The following is a 12,375-nucleotide window of genomic DNA, read 5'->3' on the forward strand; positions in this document are numbered from 1 at the left end:
TTTAGGTCTGAAATATTTTTGACGTGGCTATGATTGTCTGTATTGTGAACCAGTAACCAAGAGTAACCATTATTTAAAGAGTCTGTGTAACTAGTGCAAAAGTTTTATCGACACAACCACATAACATGAATCTTTGGAAAGGGGGGAGCTGTGTCATGGTCACAAGTACGCAACTAGTGTTCGTCTCAACACCTAATTATTCATATTATGCTCCACCGCCCACAAAACATGTGTGAAACTAATGAGTTACCCCTACAGAGAGACTTGTTTTCTCAAACAATAAGTACCATCCATTTTCTCTTTTTGCCTAAAGTGTCCTCCTGTAATGTAAGTTTCAAGTTATGCTATAACCTGTATGAGTAGCCATAAGTCCAATATTCCCATCGTGAGCTGAAGCATTCAAGGTGTCTTGAGTATACAGGTATATTAAAAGCTTCATCTATCTTTGTGTGAAGTGTAAATAGTGTTAAGACGAGGTGTTTTGAGGGCCAAGCAAGCAGCTGAACTATGTTAGGGCTTTAACAAGGTGTTTTGAAGGCCAAGCAAGCAGCTGAACTATGTTAGGGCTTTAACAAGGTGTTTTGAAGGCCAAGCAAGCAGCTGAACTATGTTAGGGCTTTAACAAGGTGTTTTGAAGGCCAAGCAAGCAGCTGAACTATGTTAGGGCTTTAACAAGGTGTTTTGAAGGCCAAGCAAGCAGCTGAACTATGTTAGGGCTTTAACAAGGTGTTTTGAAGGCCAAGCCAGCAGCTGATCTATGCTGGGGTTTTGTGTGAAGTTATGAGATGACTGTTCAAAACTGAAGTTGTATTTCTGTGATGTACAGACTTTCGAGAATCCGATGAATGTATTGAAATTATTGTCAGTTTTGTATCTAAGATTCTTATTTATCTTGTTAGCATAACCTGTCGACTGTAGAACACTTTGAAGTGTAACTTATATTCTTGGGAAGAAAGGATGTTGTGGTAAGGAGCTCCGCCCACAATATGATTGTCAGCCTGGGCACATGACATACTTTTACTTTTATCCTCTTCACCACTGATCGACTCGTTAGCCGCTTGGGCGATCGGTCACGTCTCTGTTACTTTTCTTTTTCTTTTATCCTCTTCACAAAATGATCGGCTCATTAGCCGCTTGGGCAATCGGTCATGTCTCTGTTACGCACTGTTGGCAAGTACTGGGCATGCACCGGCTCCTGAATGCACCTGAACCTGCTCCAGTGATAGTCAAGTCTGGTCTTGAAAGAGCTTACACTCGGTGTCATCATAACACTTTCTGGTAGATTGTTCCAAGAGTTCACAACTCTCACTCCGAAAAAGTTTGGCCTCACAGTTTTCTGGACTTGCAGCTTCTTTAATCTTGAGCTGTGACCCCTTGTGGGGCGAGCGTCTGCCAGCTCCAAGTAAGGACACTCGACTGAGTAGTGCCCCTCGAGATGCTTATACACCCCAATTAGGTCACCCCATTGCCCGACTGTAGTATAAACTAAGCAAGTTCAGGCGCTCCAATCTCTCAGGGTAGTTGAGGTGCTGAAGTGCAGGCACCAGTCTGGTGGCCCTCCTTTGAATATTTTCAACCAACTGACAATCCCTAGCATATCACGGGGAAAGACGGGGTGATAGTACTCCAAATGGGGAAGCACTTCACTCTTGAAGACTGTTAAGAGAGACGGATCGTGTAGATATCTGAATGACCTTCTTATAAGACCTAATAATTTATTTGCCTGATTTACCTTCTTCTCGTAATGGCCCGAAAACTTCAGCTCATTGTCAACATACACACCTAGGTCCTTCTCACATTGTCTCAAATAGTGCAATTTCTTCATCCCGTTGGGACATATGATACGCTTCCTTACCGTTGGTACGCCTCAGGTGCATCCTCCTACACTTCGTGACATTGAATCTCAGCAGCCACTTCTTTGACCATTCTTGGCAAACATTTGTATGGAGGGGTGTACAACGTCAGGCATGTCATTTATAAAACAAACAAACAACAGCAGGCCCAAAACATTGCCCTGTGGTACCCAGCTTGTGACAGGTACAGATGATGATTCCATGCCATTAATCACCACACACTGCTTGTGGTCATGTAGAAAGTCTTCTATCCACGCTAGGACATTTCCCCGAATTCCACACCCTTCAAGTTTGATTTTCAGCCTTTCGTGGGGTACAATGTTGAAAGCCTTGGCAAAATCTAGGTACAGTAATACCCCGCTTAACGCAGTTTCGCTTAGCAGGATTTCACGTATACGCAGTGCCTCGCCAGAGCCGAACTTTCACTTAACGCGAGTTTTTTCCATGTATACGCGGAGAGTGTCCAGCTCGAGACGCTATTTTTAGATTCGCCCCACCCGCCTGCTCCCGCCTCCTCCCTCCGCCTGGGCAAGCCGCGCGCGGTAAGGTTGCGCAGTGCATGTCTCTGTTGCGTTATCACCGACATCATATGACGTATCGGACTGTGATTGGCCATGCATCCCTACCCCCCTCTGCTGCTAGCTGTAATTGGCTTAAAGTATTATGACGTGTCCACCCGGGGGAGGGAGGGAGGGAGGGAGGGAGGGAGGGAGGGAGGAAAGACGACGCTTCACCTAGCCGCGGCAGTTTCATCCTTCCAGGCCACTCCGTGTACATGTGAATCCATTGTTCTGTGAAATGGCTTCCGCCGGACCACCACCGCCACCAGAGAGAGACCTTTCCTTACCTGGATCCAGCCGCCCTAAGCCCAAGAAGACACGCCGTGGTCTAAGCTATGAAGTGAAATACCAGATCATTCAAGATTTGGAGAAAGGAACACGGCAAGTTGATCTCGCGCGCCAGCATGACGTCAACGAATCTACGATTCGCACTATCAAGAAGGATGCAGCCAAGATCAAAGAGCACATGAAAATCACAAAGTCTGCAGGTGCTTCAATGATCAAGTATTGCCAGAACAGGGTGCTGGCAAAAGTGGAAAATTTGCTGGTGAGTTATTTGATTCGTCAGGCGCGACGCAACATGGCGGTGGACACGCGCTCAGTGCAGGAGTACGCATGTGAACTATACGCAGCAGGGTCACGTAAGCTGGGAATTGCAGAGCCCAAACCCTTCAATGCTTCCTCTGGTTGGCTGCATAGGTTTAAGAAGAGGAACAAGATCACCAACATCAACATTGGTGGTGAGGAAGCGAGTGCTGATCGTGTGGCGGCTAGAGATTTTCCTCCGTTCTTACGTGAGATTATGGAGGAAGGACAGTACACCGACGACCAGGTGTTTAACATGGACGAATCTGGTCTTTTCTGGAAAAAGCTACCTTCCAAGACCTTCGTTGTAAAGAATGCCAGCAAGATTCGGGGCCGGAAGATGCAGAAGGAACGCATCACCGTCCTGTTTACCACCAATGCCTCCGGTACCTGTAAACCAAAGTTATCGGTGATTCACACAGCCCGCAAGCCGCACGCCTACAAGAATATGGACATGAACAAGCTTAATGTCCACTGGCTAACCGCACGTAAGGCGTGGATGTCCTCTTCTCTGTCCCTCTTCTGGTTTGACAACTGTTTTGTTCCCGACGTGAAGAAATTCTGCAAGCAACAGAATGTTCCATTCAACATTTTGTTGCTCCTTGACAACGCACCTGGACACTCGCCCCTACTTATGGATCGTCACCCCAACGTAAAAGTGGTCTTCCTTCCTCCCAACACTACGTCATTAATCCAGCCCATGGACCAGGAGTTGATCTGCAATGTGAAAGCTGCGTACTCTGCAAAGAAGTTCAAGCTCCTGAACGACTCTACCAACACCAAGGATGAGTTGCGTAAGATGGATGACACCGACAGCGAGAGTAAAAGCGACGAGGACAAGGAACAAGAGGTGGCGACTCAAGAAGTTCTCGTCAAACAATTTTGGAAGAAGTTTAACGTCAAACAAGCTGTAGACTTCTTGGTGGAGGCATGGGATCAGCTGTCTCTTGCTACGATTCGTCACGCATGGAGACATGTGTTGCATGGCATGCCAGCTGAGAAGAGGAGTGAACCTGTGACTGGTGAGGTTCAGACTGTTGCAGTAGCAGTGGACCTTGCCAGAGAAGCTGCGCTCAATATTACAGCTGAAGGCTTCTCCGAGACCACCAACGAAGACATCCTGGAGGTGATCAGAGATCCTGAAGTGACTGCCGACGAGATGTTGGAAGAAGATCACGTCAGTGAAGAGGAGGAAGAAGGTGCGTCATTCTCCGAAGAACACAGTTTAAGTCATAGTGATATTAAGGGTGCCATGGAGTGTGCAGAGAAAATGAAGTCCTTCCTTTCCCGCGACAATAACGATGACCGCTATGAAGTCTTCCATACCTGGCTGGTGCAGGCTATGGAGCCGTACATCAAGGTGTATCAAGACAACATAAACACCAGCCGTCAAAAAAGCATAACCGAGTTCTTCGCCCGCAACCCACCACAGCCAGCCCAAGCCAGTGATAGTGACAGAGGTAGAGACAGTGAAGATGACTTTGAGGGATTTGTCAGGGAGGCCATAACAAGTGTGGGTGACAGTGATGGTGACTCACCTGAGGGCCAGTAGCCTGCCCTCTGCCTCGGAACCAGCCTCCATCCCCGTACGCCGACCCATCTCTTCTACTAACGTAAGTGTTCAACATAACTTTTAGTTTTCCTAACCTAACCTTTATTTTTCCTAACTTAACCTTTATTTTTCCTAACCTAACCTCTTCTATATTACTTGTTTTTTCATACCATCATAAAGTTAAGATAAAATTTTTACTACAACATAGTTGTGTGTCGTCAAAAAGTGGAGTTTGGGGGTCGGGCCAGTTTCTATTGGAATTAATCCCATATGTTCTGTTGTTCACTTAGCGCGGTTTTCACTTAACACGGTACCCTGTGGGTTTTATTGACCGCGTTAAGCGGGGTACTACTGTATATATTGTCGATATTACCACCCCGTTCCAGAATATGGGTCCAAATATCCAGACCTTGAGCAATTGTGTTAAGCAGGCGCCCTGGCATAAAACCTTGTTTGCAATCCTTTACAAGGTTGTTTCATAGTAGATGTTCCATAGCATCTCTGATAATGCTCTCAGTACTTTACATATTAGGCTGATCAGGCTCACGATCTATATATTCTCAAATGATCAGCCTGTTATGGTTATTTTTGTCATTGATAATATTAAATATTAAATACTATTACATGTACTATAGAAAATGATGAAATATTGTGCCCAGGCTATTGGGTCCTCTGTGTGTGTCGGATACTACTACGTCTTAGGCTCCGCCCACCAAGGACTACCATCCTGAACCTTGAAATCAATTTAATTCTTGTCCTTGACAGCTCAGTCAGAGCATAGATTGAAAAGGGAATCTTAGGAAATGGAAATGAGTTTGTAGTCTTAGTTTCAAACGTCAACGTGTACAGTAACGTAGTACATTTAAATAGTTGGGGTGAGTGGAATTCGAGCTGAGAGGAGGAGGAGGAGCACCGACGCTCTCGGGCGTCAGTCCAGCGTCTGAAACCTCTCCACCCACAGGTAATGTCTAGCTCCATGTTATACCTCGCCACATTAAGTGATTTTGACTTAGTTAATAGTTTGAATATGCAAGTGATACAGTAACGTAACTGATGTGTTTTAATTGAAGTATTCTTACGCCCTTAGCGTCCTTTTGAAACGTTGATGTTCGTGTCAACAACCTCAGTCCAGCGTCCGAAACTCCTCTCAGCCAAGAGCCTTGTAGATTGGGACGACCTCCACACTAGTGTGAGAGATGGACGAAGACCAGTAAACTCGGGTAAATTCGTGAATACGAGCTTCTGGAACTAACCACCACCTCTGGGGTCCAGTCAACTGACCAGCTGTTCACCTGACGTGTTCGTTGTCCAGCTTGCTGATATCACAGGCCGAGCAAACACCACCAGCCCCCATCATTGTTATGGATGAGTCCACTACTCAGTAGGGCTATATGGTGGCTGTGATATTCTTCTGAGTACACCTGTATGTATTTACCTGAATTGTCGGAGTGTTTGGAGTCAGCAAGAGTAGGTTGACCATCACTTTGGTTGTGGGCAAAGGTACCACAGTGGTGAAGAGAAGCTACTAATTCTGGTGATGTTAAAGTATTAGTGTTGGTGCTGTAACTGGCCTCATTGCCACTTGTAATAATGGTGCTCAAATGTGCTATGTATCATGTGTGTTCTTGTACATGTACACCCAGTCATAGTGTAAGTAGAAAATGTACCTAAGTTTAACAGTACAAAACGAGTAAAGCCAGGGAGCTGACCCCTGTAGTTGAGTGTTACTGAAATTATTCATAAAATCTAACTTCATTTTAATAAACCATTTTATTTGTATGTTTAGGAGTATACTGCAGGAAACGTCTAGGGCCCCATCCATGATGAAAGGGTTAAGGAATAATAACTTTTCTGCGTTGATCTCTGATAATTTCCACACTTAGGAAAGCAAAATTAGCTTGTAAAACACATTAGTAACATAAATATTATAGATAATAAGAAAAAGATTACAATATTTGTCCGTGTTTTTATTACCGGGAAGAAAGCCAAGAAACTTCATTTATTTGATCGTTTAAAGGAAGGCACGAGCGCCGCCAAGGATGGCCGGTTGTTTGGTGTGAACAAATCAACATTGTGTGTATGTTACACAATCTCCAGGAATCGCCTCCCTGCAGTATGGGATGTCACTTTAAACACCAAACACATGGGAGGGTATTCCAGTCCCGGAGGCTTGGGGACAATGTTGCTGGTCTGCTCTCAAAAGTGGCAGCAGGATAGGAGCTATTATGTCTGAATCCTCCCTGGCAACCTACCCTGTTTGGGAAATCCTTTCCCTAGGACGAGGGGCCAAACACCACTCTGGTAAAGCGAACCAGATCATTGGGACCCCCCCCCTCCCACCCACCAAGGGGGCTCCCAGTGAGAGGGACCTTACAGAGAATGAATTCACCCCAGAAGTGACAAAGCTTAAATAGCTATACTTTTTTCTACCCGAAACCAAATTTAGCACACAATAGCCTCAATAATTTTAAGTGCTGACTAGTTACTCAAAGTTCTAATGAGACTTTTCAGATTTTTGGATAACAGCTGTCAAAGTCCCCTTCATGAGACAGATTGTACAGTGGTAGGGAAAAGTAATCCGTATATCCAAAAGGATTATCAGATCAACCCTGGGGTACATTAAAGGGGGCTGATGACTTATAACAACCACAAGAAAGCTGCCACATATTAAAGTTACTTGACTAAAAGTAGACTACAGAAAATGTCTTACCTTTGTAGTTCTGGTAGGCTTCACACTTAAGGCTCCTTGAAGGACATGATTCCCATCAGGATTTGTTGGTATTGACCTTTGGATCACTATTTTACTTGGCGGTGAGCTCATGTCACAAGCAAATCTTGATCTTTTCTTATTTTTCAATGGTTAGAACCGTTTTCGGGGCTGGCGATTTTTTTCTTCTGGTGATGTTGAATACTGTTCATGTAAGGCTCTTTTAGGGTATTGAATTGATCTATGCTTGGTTTTGGACTGGCCAGCTGCCATATATGAAATTTGCCTTTCTTCAGGGCTACTATCTACATCTGAAGTCTTTTTGTACGGGAGCCTCAGTGTTGTCATCTTTCAAGGGCGAGGCATATTCTTCAATACGTGTACTTTCCCCAGATTCACTGTCTGTTAAATTTTTTTGGTTAAAGCAAGGATCAGGAATAATCCACTGAACAACACTCTTGGCAGCCTGAGCTGGAGACTGTTCTGTCAAAGAATCCTTATTGCTAGGGGGCTTCAGTTTGGCAATATCTGCATCATTTTTTGTGGGTGAGGGGTTTAAATATAAATCAGGAGCAACACAATCTTGCAATTGCTGCATTTGATTGATATCATCTTCTGTTATATTTTCTGGTACAGGTATTGCAAAATTAAGCTGACCTTCAGCTTCTGAATTCTGGCTATCAACTTGGTTTGGTTTATTTCTGGTTATTGAGTGTGATATTTCCACCACAACTCCCCTATCAACGTCTATGCTATTTGAAAACAAATCTACAGAACTTGTTATTGCAGTACTTGGTTTATTAGCTTCAGGTTTTCTATTTTCTTTGCTGAGCTCACCCTGCATGCCATCCTTCTCCTGAGACACCTCAACACTGGTATGTTTCTTATTGAGAGGTATTACACTTTCAACAAGTGACCCTGTGTTGAACAGCTCCTCAGATAAAGTGTTTTGTATACCATCAATTTCATCACAATAAGTTTCTTGTGATGAATTTGACTTACAATATTCTTCCATTTCTAATTCATTGTTCCTGCTAGTACTTGCATCCTCCAAGTTTTCTACATTATCAAAATCTTGTGTTTCTGGTATAATAGTTATAAGTTCATTATTTTTTGGTTCTCTCTGTGTGTGATCCTGCAGTTCTGAGGCCTGTGTTTCTTCACAAACATCCACCCTTGAATCCGCCGACTCTAGTTCAAGCTTCCGTTGTACCATCCCCTCCTCTTCTGAATCACTTTCTGTGCATAAATCCGTTGACTCGTCTTCCCGATAATCTACATCTAAGGGTTGGAAACCTTCAGGCATTGCATTTTCACATCTTCCTGTACCATGTATAAATATTGGCAAGTTTACAGGAACTGGTTCTGAACTATTCAAACAATTTTGTCTTCCTGGAAAAATTACATGGGGCTCCTGTCTCTCTTCTACATCTATAAACTTAACTCCAACTCCAGTGCTTCTACTAAGTACATGTACCTGGAATAACAAAGGAGAACATATAACATACACAACCTCCACAAAGTAACAGCAACACTGTACAGTACTTGTCAACTCAGTACAACTACTGCAGCACCTTTTTCAAAACTGTGACCCTAAGTTTTGTCCAAGTGTAAATAGGCATCTGATGACATTGCTGGTTATTCTTGGCTGAACTGTTTACTAATGTTTGTAACTTTGTACATCTGGGTGGTTTTGAAATGATGGAATTTGAATTGAAGTGAAAAAAGTATTGTCTCAAGAATTGTTTATTACTTTATAATGCATTCTATTCTTCACTGTTTGGCTTTCTATTGTACTACAGTACTCAAGTATATCCTTTGTTTTTAGTATAAGAGCATTAAATATGTCTTCAATGTTTAATTCCTTAGAAAAGCTTTAAATACTCTAAATGTTTCACTAAATATGTTTTCAATTATCAATCAGTTAAGAAAGTCTAAACTGGCTAAAAACATTTATGTACTACATATTGGATTCGTGACACTCACGGGTTGGCTCCACAAGACTCGGGTCAACCATAATTTAGTATTGTAAGTGTTTGAAAAAATAGAATTAAATGTTCAAATAAGAAAAAAGTGGTGTCTTAAGGAATTCATTAGCGAATGTTTTGGTGCTGTAGTACCCTGTTCTAGCTCTCTCTCTCTCTCCCCTTCCAACATGCATCCCTCATCATTTACATGCTTCCATTCAATGGCTTGTATCAGGATTCATTTAGCACAAATTTGCCTGGCACAAAACTTTTTATGAACCTTTCTCTCACATCAAGTGTGGACTACCCGTAATTATGTGGTACTGTACAGTACAGTTGAGTCTGAATTTACGCGGTTTTGGTTTACGTGTTTGGTCATTTACAAGGTGCCTTGCCAGAATTGAAATGCTTGATTTACGAGGTAAATTTGGTCATTTACGCGAAGAGCATCTGGCAGTCCTGCCTTGCCGCGCCAATTTTGGATTCAAACCTCCTGCCATCTCGCCATGCTTGGGTAAGCGGCGCGAGTAAGGTTGCGCAGTGTATGTCTCTGTTGCGTTATCGGTGACGTCATATGACGTATCGGACTGTGATTGGGCCACGCATCCTTACCTCCCTCCGCCGCCAGCTATGATTGGTTTAATGTAATATGACGTGCCCTGTCACGGGAGGGAAGAAGCCGCTTGACCTAGCCGCGTCAGTTGCTCTCCTCCTAGTCACTCTGTGTAAACTGTGTTCTATTGTGCCCGATAATCTCGTAAGAATGGCTTCCACTGGACCCCCACCACCACAGAAAAATCTTGCATTACCTGGACCCAGCCGCCCTAAGCCAAAGAAGATACGACGTTCCCTAAGTTACGAAATGAAGTACAAAATCATACAAGATTTAGAAAAATGAACGACACAGGTTGATTTGGCGCGCCAGCATGGCGTGAACGAATCTACGATCAGGACGATCAAGAAGGATGCAGCTAAGATAAAAGAACACATGAACATCACAAAGTATGCAGGTGCTTCAATGGTGAAGTACTGCCAGAACAAGGTGCTGCTCAAGACGGAGAATTTAATTGTGAGCTACTTGATTCGTTAGGCAAGACGGAACATGGCGGTGGACACGTGGTCGGTTCAAGAGTACGCATGTAAACTGTACGTAGCAGTGGCACGTAAGATGGGAATTGCAGAGCACAAACCCTTCAATGCTTCCTCTGGATGACTGCAAGGGTTTAAGAAGAGGAACAAGATCACCAACAGCTAAGGTATTTTTGAGGCGCAAGGCTGCTAGCAAAAAAGTGTATGGGTATAAGCTTTTTGTCATAAAATCTGCTCTAATTGTGTTAAGAGAAATTTATTTTGTACCGTTGCATACATGGAAATGCATTCTTGATGACGTTATTTTTTACCTATGATATACAGTATATACAATATATTATATGAAGTGTACAGGTATTAATGGTATTTTATGAAAATACCATTACCACCAGAAGAGGCTATTCGAATTTGTCCATTTTTTCCCACAGATATTCTTGTCATCTTACCAATGTACAATATTAAGTACAGGCACTGTATTTTTAAAAGGTAATAGCTTTTTATTTCAATTATGCCCCCCCCCCCCCTATTACGATCATAAATCACCCACAGTGGGCAGGGCATGAACGATGAGGGAAATTGCAGGGCAAAACAGTGAAAAACTGTGACTGTGATCTCCTGTAATAATCTGGTTGATGGTGACGTTGGTTAGGTTAGATTTGGTCTGGTTTGGTTTGGTTAGGTTAGCTGTACCTAAGATTCACTCATGGAATGGGGGGCAATTGTCCCATGGGGAGGGGGGGGGGGGAGTAGCAGTTGTCCTAGAACCCCAAATATGTTCACAATTGGTAAGCAGACCTATTATTATCTAAAATAATGTTAAATAACACCCCATTTGCATAATGCAAATCATTTCAAGGCATTAGCACTTCAGAGAAGGTTAGAAAATTATTGCATATTTATTATAAAAGGTTGATATAAATACGTGCCTATATACACACAGTCCAGGGAGGAGGTAAAATGCTCGGGGAACCAATCAGCTATTTGTAGCTACAGACGTGGCTCACAGGCCAGGTTAGTGTGGAAAGGGTACAGTGTAGGTGGGACCTGAAGTGTACCCCTGGCTGTGACACCACTGACTGGTGAACATTTACAACACTGTACCTGTTTGAACATTATAAAATGCATGCCAGCATTTCAACCAAATGTCTCATTCCCAGAGGCAATGTTCTCTTTATGTTGTACTCTACAAGAGTACTGTTTTGTTTATTCTGTTAATCCTACACATCTTGGTGTAAGTTAAAGTGTAAGTGCTCTGTATAACATAGCAATAGACATCCAATTACACTACAACTGGTTTTCATGAAAACTTGTGTATAATTCTCCTGAAAGTGACAAAATACCTATTTTGACCAGTTTTGGCTTACTTGACCATCAAAACTACCTTTAAAGTCCAAGTTCAGGGTGGCATCCACCCACATATTTTCTCCAACCCCATATTCAATTGACTCGGCATGGATGCAAAATTTTAACAGAAAATATAAAGTCTACCATTTTTGGTAGGTAACCTCAAGAGCCATTAGCTGACCACTACAGTACAGTATAACGTATTAAATTACTCTAATAATTCACAAAAAATAAATCATTTTGTATCCATTTATTTATCAAAATGCAAATTTAAGGCAACATACTTCCTAAACCTCCTTGCAGGGCCCGGGTCGGGACTTGCAGGGCCCGGGTCGGCACTTGAAGGGCCCATGTCGGGACTTGCAGGGCCCGGGTCGGGACTTGCAGGGCCCGGGTCGGCACTTGAAGGGCCCAGGTCGGGACTTGAAGGGCCCAGGTCGGGACTTGAAGGGCCCGGGTCGTTCCTTGGATATATAAACATAATTAAGTAAACGTATACAGTACAGGTTGACAATCCCTTATCCGAAATCCTTGGGGCCAGAGGCATTTCGGATTTTGGAATTTTTCGGTTTTCATAGGTCTAGGTCGTGTTTCTCACTTTTATCATTTTTCATTCTTGTATATTTCTATATTATTATTAGTATTAGTATTATTTTATTAATACAGTATCATTGTTATTATTATTATTATAAATTTTATTATTATTATTGTTATCATT

General features: G+C 42.9%; 1 protein-coding gene across 1 annotated transcript; it reads right to left on the bottom strand.

Moving 5' to 3' along the window:
- Positions 1-6,901: 6,901 nt before the first annotated feature.
- LOC121857434 lies at positions 6,902-12,141 on the bottom strand. Its single transcript, XM_042353485.1, has 2 exons — positions 11,942-12,141; positions 6,902-8,734 (listed from the first exon to the last, which is right to left on the bottom strand). Exon 2 carries the CDS (start codon positions 8,561-8,563, stop codon positions 7,559-7,561), a length of 1,005 nt encoding a protein of 334 aa, XP_042209419.1. The 5' UTR covers positions 8,564-8,734; positions 11,942-12,141; the 3' UTR covers positions 6,902-7,558.
- Between the last annotated feature and the right edge of the window lie 234 nt (positions 12,142-12,375).

The sequence above is a fragment of the Homarus americanus genome, unplaced genomic scaffold (assembly GCF_018991925.1).
Source record: "Homarus americanus isolate GMGI-L3 unplaced genomic scaffold, GMGI_Hamer_2.0 scaffold1601, whole genome shotgun sequence".
NCBI classification, from domain to species: domain Eukaryota; kingdom Metazoa; phylum Arthropoda; class Malacostraca; order Decapoda; family Nephropidae; genus Homarus; species Homarus americanus.